The sequence below is a fragment of the Salvelinus sp. IW2-2015 genome, linkage group LG26 (assembly GCF_002910315.2).
Source record: "Salvelinus sp. IW2-2015 linkage group LG26, ASM291031v2, whole genome shotgun sequence".
NCBI classification, from domain to species: domain Eukaryota; kingdom Metazoa; phylum Chordata; class Actinopteri; order Salmoniformes; family Salmonidae; genus Salvelinus; species Salvelinus sp. IW2-2015.
Genome location: NC_036866.1, coordinates 12,809,202 through 12,830,623, shown reverse-complemented (window position 1 = coordinate 12,830,623; position 21,422 = coordinate 12,809,202). Strand labels below are relative to the sequence as shown.

At 41.0% G+C, this 21,422-nt stretch overlaps 1 protein-coding gene and 1 pseudogene across 1 annotated transcript in view; both read left to right on the top strand.

Annotated features, from left to right (window-relative positions):
* The first annotated feature begins 1,169 nt into the window (after positions 1 to 1,169).
* LOC111952959 (phospholipid hydroperoxide glutathione peroxidase-like) lies at positions 1,170 to 6,863 on the top strand (annotated as a pseudogene).
* Positions 6,864 to 7,939: 1,076 nt separating this feature from the next.
* LOC111952550 (phosphatidylinositol 4-phosphate 5-kinase type-1 gamma-like) overlaps positions 7,940 to 21,422 on the top strand; it is a 78,780-nt gene continuing 65,297 nt past the window's right edge. The window contains exon 1 of the mRNA XM_023971357.2: positions 7,940 to 8,619. Coding sequence (XP_023827125.1) covers positions 8,481 to 8,619 — 139 coding nt within the window. The 5' untranslated portion in view covers positions 7,940 to 8,480. The remainder of the gene's footprint in view (positions 8,620 to 21,422) is intronic.

Below are 21,422 nucleotides of genomic sequence, written 5' to 3'. Positions count from 1 at the left end.
AACTATAGTTAGTGAATATCAATTGCTCCACCTTTGGGTATAATATTGACTACAGCTACCGATAGTTAGCTACTACTAAAGTTGATACAGCTAGCAAACAGCTCATCTCAGTAACCCACCGCATGATGGTTTTCCGAATTTTCCATAGCCTATATGTTTCCTCATCGTCATCCATTGCGTTTCGATGAGATGTATTGATATTATAATTAACCGGTGCAGTTGATACTGCTTACTGTATACGATATCACAATACATGTAAGTTCAATACTTCTCCACTAGCTAACGCTAAACTCAGCGCTATGCGCTCAGGTACGTCCAGTGTTTGGGATAATTCAAGAGTGATGCAGTTCGAAAGCGACGAAAAACTAGAATGATTACCGAGGACTATTCCAGGAATCAGATGTGTGTAATATATGTTTTGACTGAATGAGTGCCTAAATAACCTCTGTTCATTATTTAAGAACTATGGCATTTCTAAGTTATTTGACCCCTCATTCACAATATAAATATTATGATCTTATGTGATGTCTACAAGTCCCCTATGTCTCCTAGCCATGATAAGAGGAAAAAACAAAACGACCGTCTATGAGTTAGCTCAGTCAGAGGAAAACATGCAAATTATCAGGTACAGTTATGGCACGCCCCCTAGAGGCTGAAATACAAAGATTGAGTACGCAGTACGTTCTTCAACAAACCCTGCAAGACGGAGTTTATACAATTCAATGTCGTTGTGGCAAATTAAGCGTGTATTAAGTTATTTGGGACATTGGCAAGCTGTGGACTCGGGTTTGTGATGTGGATTATATTATAACAGGCTAATTGTTAATACTATTTTATTATCAGTAACACTAATAGGCCAATAGTGCCAGTATTATATTGTTTGTGTGTTTGATTAACGTACCGCGATTAATATCAATACATGTAAGATACTTCTCACTAGCTAACGCTAACTCACGTTGCAGTTACGCGTTATTAGGAGCGCGCGCAATGATGATGTCACCGGATGTTCCAACAATGAATGAAATATTTGACTGATCTTCAAATATAAATGTTATGTCTTAGCACATGTAGAGAAAAAAAAACGACCGTATGAGTTAGCTCAGTCAGAGAAAAACATGCAAATTATCAAGTACAGTTATGGCACGCCCCCTAGAGGCTCAAACACGCCAAAGATTTGAGTACGCAGTACGTTTCACAACAAACCCTGCAGACGGAGTTTATACAATTCAATGTCGTTGCGGCAAATTAAGCGTGTCTTAGTATTTGGGACATTGGCAAGTTGTGGACACGTTCTTGTGATTGGATTATATTTATTCACAATGGTAGGCTATTGTATACAGTACTATAGCCATATGCAGAGTTAATTGTTGTGCTGTTGACTGTTACATAGGATGAAACCATTCTCTCCATAGCCCTTCTGGTGTGTGCTGATAACCTGCTGACGTTGTCTATAGCAAAGTGGCCTAAATTGCAGTGCATGTATTTAGGACAATTTACTTATGTTTGTGTGTTTTATTAATTAATTATACTACTCTACATGATGCACTCTTCATTTGATGTCTGTGAAAAAGCTGTCTACATACAGGGTGTTAAAAGGTATTGGGTCTGGATGTCAGAAAAAGTATGGACACATGATCATCATCTGGCTGGTTTTCAGTTTAGTTATTTATTTGGTATCTGGGGTGTAYACAGGGTAGACTATGTGGTATCACAAGTCAGGACCTCCCTGTTCCCTCATATCAATCTTATCAGGTTTATAATTTACCTTGTTGTGTTTGTCAGATGACATCATTGAGTGGTAAAGTTTAAACCAGGTGAAAGGTTCATATTTTCCTATGGCTGCACCTTATCAAAATGGTGAAATAATATATACTGAATCAATTGCCCAACCACTGTCTTGTACCACTGCCCTCAAATTAAAAGATTGATACTCTCAGATCCTCTCTCTTAGAAAATGTAAACATGAGTCTCCATGCACATCTGTTGCATCTATTCTATACCATATGATGCTAAAGATGTTATGACATTTGATGGAATAAAGAACCTCTGAAATAGGAAAGAACTGAGGCTTTTTGAAACCCTTGTTTACGTGCTTTGCAGAATGATTAGGCTCTCCYGTGCGAGTCATTTGTTGAGACTTACAGTATGAATAGCCTACTGTAATTGAAAATCTCTATCACACATCACAAACAGAAATTGTTTCATTGCATGCCTTTGTCAGGTGAAGGTTCATCTAAGTTGATATGATATCCTGACAAAGGTCACAAATATAAGATCACTGCATATGGGCAATATACATCCAAATAGTTGTTGTTTGGTGAAATAGTGGATTTTTGGACCATATTGATAGTTTTGCTCCATCCTTTTTAAAATGTTATTGTTGATGTGAAATGTTACTGTTCATTTAGTCATAGAGAAGTACTACTGTGTACTGTACTTTTTGACTTATGTAACCTTTTGTGTTTAGCAAGGTCAGTTCCCAAAGAGGAGGTTACCTTTGTCCTGTGCAAGTCACACTTTGTGTCACTTCTAGGAAGAGATAACAGTATCTATTGGTATGTAATGAGGACCACTGATTGTGTAGGTGTTATCATCCTTTGCCTGTCAGTGGTCAGCATAAAAGCGTCCTATCAGAGAAGAATGCCATATCTTCCTAGTTATTGATTGTCAGAGTTTCATAAATTGGGGGATTAGAGTGTGTATTGTACTGAAAGGCTCAGTCAGTCAAACGTTTGTGGGACAGAAGACTGTGTGGTCAAATCACAGGGATACTGTCACATGCGCGTTCTGCCTTTTCAGTCGACCTTACTGAAAGGGAGTCATGCGTCTGCTAGGATCTGCTGTCCTTTTCTCTGTCTTGCTGCAGACTTTAGTAAGATCACTGGAAATGTTTTGGCGATATTGGCTATGGCAGGTTTTCTTATGTTTACATCTGCTGTCGAATCTTTATCTGAGAAAGTATGCCAGGTGCATATAGTGTGTTTATTGTTGGAGGGGAAATACACCCTTGTAATCAGTAACTTTTTAACACTTCAATTGCTGCTTTTCTGTCATTCAAACACATTTTCGAACGATGTTATTATGTGGATTTCCGTGTAGAATGGATGAGAGCAAAGGCATTTCATTTGAATAATGACGATCACTCTGAAAGAGAGAGAGGTTTGCTGAGTTTTTCCTTTACAGTGAGTGTGAGTGAGCACACGTGTGTGCCAGGTACTTAAGAGCTAGCAGCAAACATTTGGACTTACTCTCTTTCTTCTCACCTCTCGCAGTCTGCCCCGACAGAGGACGGGCTGACAGCCACATCTATTTATGACTTCTCTGCCAAGGATATTGATGGAAACGAGGTGTCCCTCGAGAAATACAGGTGAGTGGGTGAAAACAAGTTACTCAGCACTCCAAAATACTAAATAACCACAATCATAACTACAATCATGTTATATATATATCATTCACCATACCCCTTCCAAAAGCCTCTGACCTGTTCTCTCCTGTGTTTTAATGTGTTTGTGTAGGGGAGATGTTGTCATCATTGTCAACGTTGCCTCTAAATGAGGGAAAACCCCAGTAAACTATTCTCAGTTTGCGGAGATGCACGCGAAGTACGCTGAGAAAGGTTTACGCATCCTGGCCTTCCCTTCCAACCAGTTCGGGAGTCAGGTAGCTACACCTCTCTTCATCAAAAAAAAATTCTCACCTAAAACATTTCTTCTATGGCCATTTTATTACGTGTCTTATGTGTTCATTTTAGGAACCTGGCACTGAAGCTCAGATCAAGGACTTTGCTAAGTCGTACGATGCTGAGTTCCCAATGTTCAGTAAGATTGATGTGAACGGGGATAACGCCCACCCCCTGTGGAAGTGGCTGAAGGAGCAGCCCAACGGGAAAGGCTTCCTGGGAAAGTAAGTGGAGATGTTTTGGAGAGACGTGTCATAACTAGCGTGATTAGACTCACATATCATTTTTGTTGGCCATGAATATAAAATCTATTTTATTTTTTATTTAACCTTTATTTGACTAGGTAAGTCATTTAAGAACAAATTCTTATTTACAATGACGGCCAAACACGGACGGCGCTGGGCCAATTGTGCACCGCCCTATGGGACTCCCAATCACGGCCAGATGTGATTCAGCCTGGATTTGAACCAGGGACTGTAGTGTCGCTTCTTGCACTGAGATGCAGTGCCTTAGACCACTGTTAATACTTTAAATACATTATATCAAATTATTTACAAACTGCTTACTAATGCTCCGCAAAGTATTTGATAATGGCTTATATACCGTAATATAAGCAGATATTTCAAATGTAGCATGTATGAGTTTGGTTATTGTCACTGTGTTAATGATTGCTTTATCTTATGATCTTGTTTTCTTCCCAACAGTGGCATCAAGTGGAATTTCACAAAGGTAAATATTTCTTATTAGTCATCATCAGATATCCCCATCAGCAGAAAGTTGACACAGCTGAGTAGGAGTTACCCAGGGTTATATGCCAAGCGTTTATCTCTGGTGAAAGCAAAGGTTGCTCATTGCATGCCCATTGAGTTCAATGTTATAGCCTCTGTTAACAAAATAAAATAAAAATGGTAGTCTTATTATTATGGTCTTTCTTGGCCCAGTGTCATACAAATACATACTTAAATGGAAGTATATTTCAGCATTTATGAGTTGGGGAGTTGTGGGGTTAACGAATTGAAAACAAAAACACCTATTGACTATTATCAGATTTTGCAGTTAGATCATGGAAGTTTAAAGTGATTCTCCAGAGCTTTTGTATAATTTCAGACAGTAGTTTTGAAAGTAGTGCTAATGAGCCAAAACGGGTCGCCGAAAATTGTGCACAATTGTGTATTACGTCATCCATTTCGTATGATATGCTACATTTTTTACATATATATATATAAAAAATGTAGCATATCATATATATATATTACATTACAATATGTTATGAATTTGTAAGTGTTTTAATCCCGGACTGAATCTTTAATGCAGAATGAGTTTCAATGTCCATTGCTTCTTCTCTCTGTATTTGTAGTTCCTGATCAACAGAGAGGGCCAGGTTATGAAGAGATATGGACCAATGGATGATCCCAGTGTAAGTCAATGACTGTAATTACAGCACAGGCCTATGATGGGCTCACTGACATGTCCATGTGATGTAGCACTCAGCCATAACCTCAGGGCTGGCCTGGAATAACCCTCTCCATCATTCTGCCTTGTGACTTTGCCACTGAAATGATGCATTATCGACCATTTATAAATGCTTCCTGGAAACCTTTTTATGTGAATACAACCCTGTAAAATTGGAAGTAGTGGGGAGTGGGGCAATCCTCTATCAAGCACAGAGAAAATGTCAATATAGGGCATGCTTTCTTTAACGGCTGCTCAAACATGGTATATCTCTCATAGTGTCTCTCCTGAATGGGAAATCCAATACACCACAAGTGTCTATAGCTGGCTACTGTTATGGCTCTTATCTAACAAATTAAATCCAATTATATTAAATCCATATAAGGAGAGAAACATGAAAATCAACTAAAAGACATGGATGCTGGAATGGTGTCCTCACTATATGATAGGCTGGTGACTCATAATATAAAACATCTACCTGTTATGAAGGTCTGGGAGAAGGACCTGCAAAGTTCAGGGTTTAAATGGGATTGGACCACGATATGGGGCAATATTTTTTGCCTCTTCTAAGAGCCTTGCCCATCAACCTATTCATTTAACATTTTCTCAGATTTTATTTCACCCCAGAGTGAAGGTTCAAAATGAAGCTTGTGGATAGTGATGTGTAATAAATGTACCCAATCTGAGGTGGGCAATGATATGCATATGCTTTGGAGCTGTTTACCGGTAAAGTCTCTTTGGGTTCAAGTGTTTTAAATGGTTTTCTTGGCAGGAGCCTACCTGCTTCCCCATCCCTCCTGCTGGGTTGTAGCTCTAGCATTTCCTTGTCTTATCCCTCAGAGGCAGATTGTTATGGTTGCATTAACAGCAGGCAAAAAAAATATTCTAAGGAGTTGGTTTGAACCGGCTGTTGCCCTTTGCAGATGTTGGTTGTTTATGTACTAGGATATTAAGCAGCTGGAAAGATCCACTGCCAGACTGCGTGGGGCCAAGCCCGAAACTCTTGTCAATTGGTCATATGCTGCTTCCCATTTGCAAGATCTAATTTAACAACAATGTTTGGTCTTGTGGATGGGAGATGGGATTGCCCTGCTCTGTCTACCTTATAATATTCCTATGTGGCTCTGGGTTGGTAGCCTTTGAGATTGAAATTTGAATAGGCTGATTGAATTTGGAAATACTGAAATCTATTTCTTTTTAGTTTGGTTTTGTCCTTAATTGTATCCTGTTGTTTTTCTTTGTTTTTTCATTTTGTTTTTTCTCCCTATTGAACTGTACATTTTTGCATCTTGAAACTGTAATTGTCTTAGGACATGCAAGAAAAACTAATAAACCATTGTTCAGAAAAAAAAGAGACATGGATGCAATTCATCATACCTATTTCTCCTTCCTTTCAGGTGGTGGAGAAGGATCTTCCTAAGTACCTGTAATTCTTCCATGACTGACTGACTAATGCACCGATACTCCCTCCTCTCCGGTCAGCCAATGGGTGTGAGTGGGTCCATTCCCCAGACCAGTGACGGTCTGTCCGCAAACCCGCCTGACGGACAGGACAGACCTGATGAAAATGGCGTGCAACCCCCTGGGAGGACCCCCTATACCCAGCCAGTACACCGGAGAGGAACCCTGACGTCTACAACTGTTCCCTTTGAATACTTAAAACTGAATGTGCATAATTAAAAATATGATCTTAATGACATATTCTATAATAAACTGAACTATTTTGTGCTAATTCTGTTGTCAAGTGTGTTTATTGTCAATGGGAATGCGTCTTTCAACATCTTTATGTTTCTTGTTTTGAATTCCCATCACATACTACACAAGTAGAACAGTAATAAAACCATGGTTCCTGTTACTAACCAGTTTTGCGATGCTGATGTTTTGCCAGGAGTTGATGATGTGGACAAGGTTGTTCCATGTGATGCAACAAGAAGTTCAAGTTACTGATTACCTAAAAAGGAAATAGTAATTTAGATTTACCACCTGAGAGCATTCCTTCATATGAGTGGTAGTGCTTGAAATTGAATTTGTGAATCTGTTCTGCTGAAATAAATGTTGTTATACTGCTCTCTACTGGATTTGAGAGCAAAAATGGTGCTACCATAGTCACTCGCCAGTCATCCCTTTGCTCTGTTGACAGAGACTGTTGGCTACTGAATTCATACTTAAGCAATAAGGCCCGAGAAGGTGTGGGCTGGATACAGCCCTTAGCTGTGGTATATTGGCCATATACCCCACAAACCCCAGAGGTGCCTTATTGCTATTACAAACTGGATACCAATTAGAATAGTAACAAAAACGTTTTTGTCATACCGTGGTATACGATCTGATATACCACGGATTTCACTCAACCAGCATTCAGGACTCGAACCACCCGGTTTATAATTACGCAATAAGGCACGAGGGGGTGTGGTACAGTATATGGCCATGATGAATCTGCATTTGATTAATAATCTACATTAAGACCAGTCAGATTTAATCAAGTTCTGTAGATGGACTATGGACGGGTCAGGTTAGTTCGAAATGCAGTTCACATTGCCATTCACAACAACAGCTCTTCTTTCAGTTGATTAAGTTAAGAAGAGCACTTTGCCGACCAGAATAAACTTGAGGACCTGATAGTTGACAAAATAACAACAAAGCCCAGCCATTCTATAATACCACAAATGCTATTTTCCTTTTAACTCCTACCAAGAAGAGCAGAAGCCTTCACGCCTCTGCAGGTGCCTGTCAGTCATTCTGCAACATGAGGTTTTTCGATGTTGGAAGAGGAGGATATCAGACATCAAAGGCAATCCCTGACTTTTGTTGATGGCATCAATCAATATGTTAGTCAGAGTATTCCATCTTTGTGCAGAATACATGCGTCAATAGATTTTGTCATCATCCATTTTGAAAGGTCATGGACAGGGGCGAAGGTCGGTAGCTAGCCACCCTTTTTGAGGATAAAACTTGTTTTCCTCGTCAATTAAAAGAGGAAGGATTCAATCAAAGCAGTTAATTTTGTTTATTGTATCTATATTTCATTTATCCTTGCCTTGCACAGGAGAATGCGTGACGTACAGCCAAGTCAATGTCAGCAGTTCTTCAAATATCAGTCGGAGGGAGACAGAATGCACAGCATCAAGCGCAGTCGAACCGAGAGGACCTGTGCCGCCGACGAGCTGATAACCACTGCACGGATGCCTGGTCCATAACGGATATCACACTGAATTTATTGTTTTAATTTCATCGTATGGTTTAGCTGTAGGACTTTGAATAACAACCGTTATTTTTCTCTTATTTTTCGAATCGCGCCTTCGCAGTTGGTCTTTCATTCCGAGGGCTTGCCCTGTCTCCGGGAGTCTGGATGGAAGCAGCACTGCCAGTAGCTGAGGGAGCGGTTCGGCTGTCAGATGCCAGGGAAGCGAGTCCTTTTTCCGGGGCCACAGCATCCGAGGATGCGGACACTGTCATTGGAGTAAGCTATGGAATGGATAGCGACTTCGGTAACTAAATATTTGTATTGATTGTAGCTATATCTGGCATTGTATTAGCTAGCTGTATTGATGCAGTTCCAGCCGTGGCTGTGGTTCTGTGTTCCATCTTTTTTTAGCCAGGTAACATGGCTAGCTAGCCATGCAAGGGGTGTAAGCAAGCTATACTACTAGCTGCTAGCCATACCGACTCAGCTAGCTAGCAGGTTAGGCTGACTGTCATTGAGATTACAGCTAGCAGCAAGCTAACTCACTGAATGCCACATCAATTTCATTTCATACAGGGTGAAAATAAGTAATTTGTCAAATGTTTAACTTTGACATTAGCAAGCATCCGACAATTCCTTGATGAAGAAGCGTGCCAGTAGTAGTGAGGAGTCGATCCCATTTCTGGGTGTCAAGCTAGCGGAATCGACTCCTAGGATTCAGTATTTTAGCAATTTAGGAAACTATTTGACGTACACAAACTCTTGCATCTCTCACAGCAAAGAAATAGCAAGCTAGCAAGAGATGGGAGCGGGCACAGCCAGGCATGGGTAGACGTGTCCGCCACCAGGCAGACCGTCAGAACCGTGCATCGGTAATAAGATGTAGACTATCGCAATACTGTATGTCGCCATTTCTTGGCTTGCAATGTCTCGCGCAAGTTCACTGAAGTAGGGGTTATCAATGAGTAGGCTGAGCTATTCTACACGCAACAGACCGAAGACCAAACACACTCTAGCGTTTTTCATAACGAGGAGCAGGCGAGGGAAAGCGAGTCGAGCAGTCAGAACCACATCTTTGTAATCTGTATCTAGAAATGTCTTGTCTAGCCTAGCAATGCCTTGTAAATTAGCCTAATATACACGTTATGTTTTTGGTTATCAATGAGTATGGCTACGCTGTTCTTCGTGGTGCCAGTGAATTGAAGTTGAACATCGGCAAATGCATCAGTTTAATTAACCCTAAATGTGCAATAAAAACTATTGTGCCCAGTTTATTTAATGAAACCCTGGCTGTTGATGTCCTAGGTCAGGGCTCCCCAACCCTGTTTCACCCCAACCCCAGTTGTAACTAACCTGATTCAGTTTATCAACCAGCAAATTATTTAATCAGATGCGCCAGATTAGGTTTGGAGTGAAAACCTACAGGATAATAGCTCTACACGAACAGCGTTGGAGAGCTCTGTCCTAGGCAATAGATCGCAAAGCATCATCCCCGCTAAACCGTTTGGAAATGGCAAATTTAAAATTTCTCATCCATTAACACAGTCAATTGCAAATACAACTCAGCAACTCAAATTAGCAGGATGGGGGGCATTGTTATTATAGAAAAACGTCTACCATGGATTGCTAAAATAATGATTATGATAACAATTCATCAATTTAAATATTATGGGGAGACCTATACATTTGACAGCCAAGCACGAGTTATCCGTGTAGCCTATTATCGTCTAGACATGACGTTGAAATATTTTCACGCCTACAATAAAAAACACAAGCCTTCCGTTATAAGAGTCAATTATTCGATTAAAAAATAAAAAGACAGCAGAAATATCACAGAAATATTCTAGTTTCTACACATCACCTAGGCCATTTATATACTAAATTGATAAGCAAATGGGCAGCATCATTTATTTATTTATTTATTATCATTAAATGTAAATGTAATGTCAGTCCTCCAGAATGCAAATGTAGACTTCCTAGTAAGAGTGCAATAATGAGTTGGTGTGTGCGCATCCGTTTGTGTATTTTGGGAGTCGAGCAAGAGTCGACTCCTACGACTTGAGGCCAAAAATCCTGGAGCCGTGCACCACTGACTGACAGTGACCCTGCCCTGAAGAGTAGTGTGTAAAATATGGCAGGTATAGTTTAGCTGTCTAGCTAGCTAYTATCTTTGAAATAAATCTGAAGAATGCATTCAATGATTTGAAAAGCAAACTCCTTGTTTTATTCATTTTTCCCCAGTTTGTCTTATTTTTCTAATAACTGTAAGCAATACTTGCCTGCCTGATCCGAGTTCTACCCAGGCCATGATTCTATAGGTCTACTTTGAGGTATACTTGAAAAGGAAAAGGAGAGCCGCACACTCAAGGAGCTCAGATGCAATAATTTAATAACCTTATAACCAACGTTTCGACAGACAAGCTGTCTTCATCAGGGTATAACTTTGAGGTATAGCCTAGGTTACCTATACTGTAGTCTATTCAGAAAGATTAAAAAAAAGGTTATGTATGATGGCTGTGCTACAATGTTTACAATCCTCTGCAATGGCCAGATGAGAACATTTCATATAGCTGAATTTGAATACACAGTGTAGGTTTTCTCTTCTTGCTATTTTTCTTGGCTGTCAACACTGTGGACTGATTCCAAATCCCTTTATCCGACAGTGCCAGAAACCCACTTGATTAAACCTTTTCTGCATGTCTTTTCTTCTGTTGAGGGCTCTGGAAATAATGAGGTTTGTGAAGGTTCGGCTCATCTCTGAAATGTTGGTGATAGTGGATTGGCTCTCTTTAAAATCACTTTTCTTATCACTGAATTTTTGGTAGCAAAACTGATGGTTCAAAAAAGGAATTTGCCTACTAGGCCATTGCAGTTCCTTATTATCTGTATTTTTTGTAAACTCATCCTTCTCATTTAATCTGTTTTAGCCAGGGAATACGATGATAAATAGCTTCATTGCTAGGCCTAACTGGCAATTTGACACTGATGTGAGAACTACAAATATTGAGTAATGTGCAGTGTTCCTGTCAACTAAATGAGGTGAAGATATTTCTAAAATTCACCCCAGCCCAGTTTCACTTTTTGGCAAGATTTATTGATACGTTACAGATTTCTGAAAGCACAAGCTCGTATTTCACTTTAAAATATGGGCCTGACTTTATTGACAGTGCAGTCAACATGCATGTCATGTCACATAACATACCTTTTATAGCGGTTGCGTAATAGCAGAATGTGCTACGTCGGGAATGTGTGCAATGGATTTCCTCCTAACGTGTGTATGTGTGGAGTTGCTGAGCCAGCTGTGTCAGTCCCGTTATGTTAGCTGGTCCTCTTAAAATCTTCCAGCCTTGACATACAGTTATCATGTCCCTTGTGAGAAAAGCGCTGACTCTGACAAGAGGCAAGGCAATACTTCAGGACAAGACTCCCATGAATCAGTGTAGGGAGGGACATGCAGGAGTGTTGCTGCTTAGCTGTGGGTGAAAATAAAAGTTCAGTTTGAGTGTGCACATTGCACTGAATGTGCAGGAATACATGCATGGAGATCTTCACACACATTGTTTTCTTATGTAGAGAAGTGTAGACTAAATGGAAGCCATGCTATTCTGCCACTGGGATTTGTACTGGTACAGTATATCCTATTGCAGAAATGGGCTAAGATAGAGCTGGGAAGATAAACTAAAAATGATCGACACCGACCACTTATTGCGGGCATTTTGACGATATTGTTTGTTACGATAATATACTGAACAAAAATATAAACGCAGCATGTAAAGTGTTGGTCCCATGTTTCATGAGATGAAATAAATGATCCCAGAAATGTTCCATACACACAAAAAGCTTATTTCTCTCAAATTTTGTGCAGAAATTTGTTTACATCCCTTTTATTGAGCATTTTTCCTTTGCCAAGATTATCCATCCACCTGACAGGTGTGGCATATCAAGAAGCTGATTAAACAGACTGATCATTACACAGGTGCACCTAGTGCCGGGGACAATAAAAGGCTCTCTAAAATGTGCAGTTGTCACAACGCAATGCCACAGATGTCTTTTTATTTATACAAGTTTTGAGGGGGCGTGCAATTGGCATGCTGACTGCAGGAATGTCCACCAGAGGTGTTGCCAGAKAATTGAATGTTCATTTCTCTACCATAAGTCGCCTCCAATGTTGTTTTAGAGTATTTGGCAGTACTTTCAACTGGCCACACAACTGCAGGCCACGTGTAACGACGCCAGCCCAGGACCTCCACATTCGGCTTCTTCACCTGCGGGATCGTCTGAGACCAGGACGGCTGATGAAACATAAGTATTTTTCTCTAATAAAGGCCATTTGTGGGGAAAAACTCATTCTGATTGGCTGGGCCTGGCTTCCCAGTGGATGGGCCAATGCTCTCCTATGGCTGCACCCCTGCCCAGTCATGTGGAATCTGTAGATATGGGCTTTCTTTATATTTCAATTGTCTGATTTCCTTATGAACTGTAACTCATAAAAAATTGTTGCATTTCTAATTTTGTTCAGTATAGTAGCCTATACTAGAGAAATTTGAAATAAAATAAGCTTGGGCATATGGGTAATTGATGGCTACAACAAACTAGTAACCATTTTTAAAGTATAATTTAATAAAATAGTACACATTGTTCTAAACTTGTTCTATTCATCGTTATCGCATCAACTCCGGCCATTTATCACATTATGGATTGTTGTCCATTAGGCTAATATAGGTATTCTTACCCACTAAGGCCAAAATCTACCTGCATTTGTCAGGTGTTAATTTCCCACCCTGAGGCTAACTGATGGAGTGTTAGCGAAATGTTTGCAATTTGACAAGTTAAGTTTAATTTAGACCAGCAAGTAAGTGAAAACACCGCTTTCCACAGACATGCAATGAAAGCTTTCCGTGTAGGAATGCCAACTGACGTATRATGTAGAGAGAATTTTCTCACGGAATTCGATCAGCGTCCCTGGGGATGTTTGATACATCTTTACCTACATTCTTTGGAAAGCAAATTAGGCTTGTTTTTCAGGAAACCAACAATGTCACATCACGTGTGACAAATCACATTTTATTTGGCACATGTGCTGAATACAACAGGTGTAGATCTTTGTGAAATGCTTATAAGCCCATAACCAACAATGCAGTAAAGAAAACAAATACATGTAACAAAAAATTAAAGAGCAGCAGTAAAATAGCAATTGCGAGGCTATAGACAGGGTGTAACGGCAGTCTAAGTCGTCCTCCTCCGACGAGGAGAGGCGAGAAGGATCGGAGGACCAATGTACAGCGTGGTAAGTTTCCATGATTTAATAACTAGACACAATACAAAACAACAAACGTACTAACCGTCACAGTCCCGTGTGGCACAAACACTGACACAGGAGACAACCACCCACAAATCCCCAACACAAAACAAGCCACCTATATATGATTCTCAATCAGGGACAACGATTGACAGCTGCCTCTGATTGAGAACCATATTAGGCTGAACACAGAAACAGACAAACTAGACACATAACATAGAATGCCCACCCAGCTCACGTCCTGACCAACACTAAAACAAGCAAAACACATAAGCACTATGGTCAGGACGTGACACAGGGGGTACCGGTACATAGTCAATGTGGGGGACACCGGTTAATATGTTACACATGCCTCTTGGAGGTGGTAACGCAACATCCTGCTACACTCAACTCCCTGTGGAGTGAAAGAGCTATGGGATTGCAGGTGCGGTAAGGATGACAGAATTTTACCGTTACTGGGAATTTATTTCCTCCTTCACACAGTAATTTGGGGAAAAGGGGCTGGATGGAACCAAAGCAAAGAGCCCCCTCTCATACCTTACCTGGCACGCTAGCCAAAATACAGGGGATGGTCCTCCCAGGTCTTACCTAGTGTGCATAGACATAAAAATACTACGGGTACATGTATGCCCGCAGACCTCTTGCCTAAGCACTCCCAAGGTGCCTTCCCCCCTGGGACAAAAACAGAATAATTACTAACGTAAGTAAACAAGTTCAATAAACAAAAACACAGTCCTTTTGACATACACATACATCTGCAGRACCGGCTACAAAATACTTTACAACAATTATACAGCCCAACAACGACATACCAAGAAGCTCTCTCTTTCCTAACGAGTCGGTAATTGAAGACAGCTGTATCTCCTGGCGAGAGTGCTGGGTCAGATCTCCAATCATCGATGGAGCCGACCAATCAGCTGCTTAGAATTTCAGGAAGCCATCCTGAAACACACACACACAACCAAACCCACAACACAGAAACTGGGGAACGTAACGCATGTAGGTAGAGTTTTTAAAGTGACTATGCATAGATAATAACAGAGTAGCAGCAGTGTAAAAGAGGGGGGGGCAATGCAAATAGTCTGGGTAGCCATTTGATTAGATGTTCAGGARTCTTATGGCTTGGGGGTAGAAGCTGTTTAGAAGCCTCTTGGACCTAAACTTGGCGCTCCGGTACCGCATGCCATGTGGTAGCAGAGAGTCTTTGACAATTTTTTTAGGGCCTTCTTCTGACACCGCCTGGTATAGAGGTCCTGGTTGGCAGGAAGCTTGGCCCCAGTGATATACTAGGCCGTACGCACTACCCTCTGTAGTGCCTTGCGGTTGGAGGCCGAGCAGTTGCCATACCAGGTGGTGATGCAACTGGTCAGGATGCTCTCAATGGTGCAGTTGTAGAACCTTTTGAGGATCTGAGGACCCATGACACATTTTTTCAGTCTCCTGAGGGGTAATAGGTTTGTTGTGCCCTCATCACGACTGTCTTGATGTGCTTGGACCATGTTAGTTTGTTGGTGATGTGGACACCAAGGAACTTGAAGCTCTCAATCTGCTCCACTACAGCCCTGTCGATGAGAATGGGGCCGTGTTAAGGATCAGCGTGGCGTATGTGTTGTTACCTAGCATTACCATCTGGGGGCAGCCCGTCAGGAAGTCCAGGACCTAGTTGCAGAGGGAGGTGTTTAGTCCCAGGGTCCTTAGCTTAGTGATGAGCTTTGAGGGCACTATGGTGTTGAACGCTCAGCTCTAGTCAATGAATAGCATTCTCACATAGGTGTTCCTTTTGTCCAGGTGGGAAAGGGCAGTGTGGACTGCAATAGAGATTGCATCGTCTGTGGATCTGTTAGGGCGGTATGGATGATCATTTAAGCTACTGGTGATATCTCCCCAACCTGACGCTCCTGTCGTGTAAAAATTCAACCTGAGATTATTTGGCTTCCCTGCTGATATTTGTCTGTTTTATTGAAGTTATGTCAGGAAGAATTATTTCTAACATTCCAGGTCCTTTCACTCTGCTATCTTGACTTTACAGTCAAGTCTAAATTTAGCTACTAGTCTTTCACTCATACTTTCACCCGCATACACCCATTAAAGTCGTGTGTGTGTGTGCCACGCCTTATGGTGTAGTTCTTCCAATTAGAAGGTTCAGCTGATAAGCCATAATGGACTGATTTGTAGGTGCTCCAGCTCCACAGGCCAACTTCATCTGCTGCTGTCTGCTCAGAATGGCTCTTTCCTTGGCCATTGTTTGGTCAGATAAGAGATCATAAAGGTGCATGCTTAGTTGACAGCCTGACCATTCTAAATAAGTAGAGTAGGCCTAAGCCATCCCACCAATAGGCCAAGGCTATTCATTAAATCATCATAACTTATGGAAAGAGGAACAAACATACATTGAAAAATGTAGGCGCCACGCATTCAAGGAAATTTAGCAGCACAATGAATTAAGTATTTGAGATATTAAAGTTAGAATCTCACATTTTTATAGGTGCATTGGTGCTCCTAAGTTTTCATTCCAGGTAGCACAGCAAAATATTTAGGGGCATATGTAAGTAAAATGGTCGCACTGTAGTGCCCTGTAATCAGAATGTTACTGCTAAATAAGGATAAGATCTCACTGATCTGTGGTTGATTGTAGAGGTCGACCGATTATGATTTTTCAACGCCGATACCGATTATTGGAGGACCAAAAAAAGCCGATACCGATTAATCGGCCGATTTATACCAAAAATTTAAATTTTTTATTTTATTTGTAATAATGACAATTACAACAATACTGAATGAACACTTTTAACTTAATATAATACATCAATAAAATCAATTTAGCCTCAAATAAATAATGAAACATGTTCAATTTGGTTTAAATAATGCAAAAACAAAGTGTTGGAGAAGAAAGTAAAAGTGCAATATGTGCCATGTAAGAAAGCTAACGTTTAAGTTCCTTGCTCAGAACATGAGAACATRTGAAAGCTGGTGGTTCCTTTTAACATGAGTCTTCAATATTCCCAGGTAAGAAGTTTTAGGTTGTAGTTATTATAGGAATTATAGGACTATTTCTCTCTATACGATTTGTATTTCATATACCTTTGACTATTGGATGTTCTTATAGGCACTTTTGTATTTGCCAGTGTAACAGTATAGCTTCCATCCCTCTCCTCGCCGCTACCTGGGCTCGAACCAGGAACACATCGACAACAGCCACCCTCAAAGCAGCGTTACTCATGCAGAGCAAGGGGAACAACTACTCCAAGTCTCAGAGCGAGTGACGTTTGAAACGCTATTAGCGCGCACCCCGCTAACTAGCTAGCCATTTCACATCGGTTACACCAGCCTAATCTCGGGAGTTGATAGGCTTGAAGTCATAAACAGCGCAATGCTTGAAGCATTGCAAAGAGCTGCTGGCAAAACGCATGAAAGTGCTGTTTGAATGAATGCTTACGAGCCTGCTGCTGCCTACCACCGCTCAGTCAGACTGCTCTATCAAATCATAGACTTAATTATAACATAATAACACACAGAAATACGAGCCTTAGGTCATTAATATGGTCGAATCTGGAAACTATCATCTCGAAAACAAAACAGTTATTCTTTCAGTGAAATACGGAACCGTTACGTATTTTATCTAACTGGTGGCATCCATAAGTCTAAATATTCCTGTTACATTGCACAACCTTCAATGTTATGTCATAATTACGTAAAATTCTGGCAAATTAGTTCGCAATGAGCCAGGCGGCCCAAACTGTTGCATATACCCTGACTCTGCGTGCAATGAACGCAAGAGAAGTGACACAATTTCACCTGGTTAATTTTGCCTGCTAACCTGGATTTCTTTTAGCTAAATATGCAGGTTTAAAAATATATACTTCTGTGTATTGATTTTAAGAAAGCCATTGATGTTTATGGTTAGGTACACGTTGGAGCAACGACAGTCCTTTTTCGCGATTGCGCACCTCATCGATTATATGCAAYGCAGGACACGCTAGATAAACTAGTAATATCATCAACCATGTGTAGTTATAACTAGTGATTATGATTGATTGATTGTTTTTTATAAGATAAGTTTAATGCTAGCTAGCAACTTACCTTGGCTTCTTACTGCATTCGCGTAACAGGCAGGCTCCTCGTGAGGCAGGTGGTTAGAGCATTGGACTAGTTAACCGTAAGTTTTGCAAGATTGAATCCCTGAGCTGACAAGGTAAAAATCTGTCATTCTGCCCCTGAACAAGGCAGTTAACCCACCGTTCCTAGGCCGTCATTGAAAATAAGTATGTGTTCTTAACTGACTTGCCTTGTTAAATAAAGGTGTACATTTTTTTTTTTTTTTTGACTCCATTAGAGCTGGGACATTAAACCAAAAATGATTGACACTGATCACTTATCACAGGCATTTTTCTGATATTGTTCATTGCGATAAGTAGCCTATACTTGACTAATGTGAAGTTTGACACTTAGTGTGCTGTTATGGGTGATTGTTAATTGGACAATTGATGGCTACAACCATTAGTAGTTTTTAAAGGATGATAATAATAAAAACAGTGTTGCACATGAATGTTAAACTTAACGTTCTATTTATCATTATCGCATCAATTCAGGCAATTTATCCCGATATGGATTTTTTTGTCCATATCACCCAGCTCTACTCTCCATATTGTTGAGTGTTAATTCTACATGAGATCATCACGTTACTTAGTGAGAATATGGTGTGGGGGTAACCGTGACTCGTGAAATAACCATCTCACCATTTTGTTCCATTCAGGCCTTCACACTCAAGCAACTGTCATTTTTCTCTTTAGATCAATGAACAGTTCCCCTGTCAGGCTGACATAATTAATCTCACTTAGGCATGCCCTACCTCCTCTCCTTGGTTCTCTCCTTCCTCTAGCCTCATCTTCTCATCTCCTTGGTTCTCTCCTGCCCCCAGCCTCATCCTCTCATCTCCTTGGTTCTCTCCTGCCCCCAGCCTCGTCCTCTCATCTCCTTGGTTCTCTCCTGCCCCCAGCCTCATCCTCTCATCTCCTTGGTTCTATCCTGCCCCCAGCCTCGTCCTCTCATCTCCTTGGTTCTATCCTGCCCCCAGCCTCGTCCTCTCATCTCCTTGATTCTCTCCTGCCCCCAGCCTCATCCTCTCCTTGGTTCTCTCCTTCCTCCATCCTCAGAGTCCACACTTGTACCACACCTCTCCCCTCCACTTGTGAGTCAGTGAATTCCTTGGCTCAGCCACTCGTTCCTCAGCATCCATCCCTCTCTCCTTCTCTCTCTCTCCCTCTCTGTTCTCTTCTGTAGGCTGCTGCTGTCAGAAATGCTGACAGTGGCACAATGGTGTGCCCGCTACCATTGATTCATCTGCATCCCTCACGTTATTTCCTCTTTCTCACTCTGGAGCGACGTGCCACTCTCAGGGTTTCCTTAAATCTTGCTGTCCAGGACTTAGACTGGAGTCCTCCTGGATCTTTTTCGGTCAGATTTGCTTAGTCCTTATGACGTAGAAGTTGTGTGCTTGCTTGCATATCCAGACGTAAGCATTGCCTCAAAGTATGTGGGAAAATAGACTAGATGGGAACATCCTTGTTTTTTTGGCTGTTTGTTTGGCTACCCTTGTACATATGTTTTCATGTAAGCTCAGTTTTCCATTTTAATTATTTTGAAAAATCATGAAGGCACCATCGTCATTACCTGTACTCTGTGTGTGTCAGTCTGCAGGTGAGGGCTGAGCKCAACTTCAGTTCAGACTTTATTACACTGATGACTTCAGTGTCACGCTGCCCTGTTGTGTAACCTCAGAGGACTTTCAAACCAAAGGTTGCTGTTGATTCTAGTTACAAGGTGGGTGCTGTGCACACTATTAAGTGGAGCTATTATAATTTCATATCCTCTTACTGAAGTCTGAGAGAATCCAGAGCTGTTTGAAGCTAGCTCGGTCCCCGCTAAATCCTCTATCAAAACTTTTCCAGATTATTGTTCCTTTTTTTGGGGGGGGGGGGTGGATTATCTCCTCCTCTGTCTCCCACTCTAATGCCTCTGTATTTTATCTTCAAAGATGTTAGGACTTCAACGTCCAGAGTCTGCATGACACAGTGAWGTGTTTAGACTGGGAATGCTCTGTTTCAGTGTTCAAGTGTTTATATTAAGGAGAGTATCTCAGTCTTTATCTCAGTCTTCACTACTTTACCTGTCTCTAAATATGAAGGCAGATTGAGCAGCGGTTTCACCTAAAGCATGGGAGGTATTCAGGGGTGATAGTTCACACGGGTAATGTTTTGAGAGCAGTAGTCATCTGTGCAAAAGCCACTTAATTTTGTCTGCTGAAGGCGCTGTGCCACACCAGATTATTTATGACACTATAATTCAATAACTCATCATTATGGGTCAAACACCAGACATTATCATAGAACTCCTCAGGGGCCAGTAATATCAACTATATTGCTGGACTGCTAGCAGCATTCTGCACAGACCTCTAAGACCCACAAGAACGTAACCTGCTCTAGTAAAGGAGATCTGAATTCTGTCTTAGTCAGATGGCCACACAGGTTAGCATAACTCAATCAATTATTTACTGCACTGAATATTCTACTTTACAAGCTAGGTTTCCATCTAATTGACGACAGATTTTCATGCGAATATTCATAATATCTGCATAAAGAAATTATGCGCATTTTCCCACCAGTGGTGTTTCCACCAAATGGAATTGTTGCAGATAAAAGTCAGTGCATGTTCACATAGTGCACACAAAATGTACTTTTTCACTTAAGTTTTCATGTACTGAATAAAATCAAAATTTCAATGTGTTTCCATCGCATTTTCAACTCTACTGTGACAAATGTGCCTATTCTGCCTCCTGAGTGGCGCAGAGTAGGCACATGCTAACATGCTGACCAGACCGGACACGTCGCGTGCGCGAGCGTTGCAAAATAAATGTTATTCAAATATTGCACCCACACTGCTCGCGCGCGCCAACGAGCGTCTGCGTTGCCATCGGCTAAAATAGAAGTCATTCCTATTTCTGACGCAGATCGCGCTGCAAGTCATGCCTCTCCCATCTCCTCATTGGTTTATAGAAGCAGGTACCCACGTGCCATCTCCTCATTGGTTATACCCACGTGGGTGATTGAAAGACGAACTGTTTTGCCGGTTGTCGTGGTAATACTATGAAAGTGTAGATGCCAATCACCATATAAGTTCAAAGATGAAAAAGCCTGGAAGGAGGAGAGATGACTAGAAACGATTCGGTTGACCATTTTATGTGTGGATTAATTGTAAAGAATTGTACAGAAACTTAATCTTTCCATCATAGTTGTCCTGTTTTTTTAAATAAACGGTATGACTTTACACTCATAAAAACTATTTATGGAAACATGGTTACTGTAACTGATGAATGCAGACTTTGAGTCAGGGCATCATTGATGCAATGTTTCACAAAGTAGAGAGATATGCTGGAGGGGTTATGAATCTTTAATGGTAGTGAACAGTGAGGAAATTCATTCATTATACAGCGGAGCTGGCGAACTTACTGAACCTTCTTTCTACTGGTTGCCATTCATTCAAAGCCATCTCTATCATTCATGACTCTTAGGCCATGGAGTTGGCTCTAGTCAGTGATTGATTTCAGTGTTTGGCAGAAGTTGTGTGTAAAACATTACACAATCATTTTTTATCACTTACCCACATGTTACTATATTTTGCTGTTAGGTCTTGTTGCTATGCATAAAACATTTCTGTCTGGATTTATCCTTACTCTCTAGAAGCTGTCATCTTTCTCCATACTTCAGCAGTCAAGATTTACACTCAGTCAGACTGCCCTTCCCAGCCTTTTT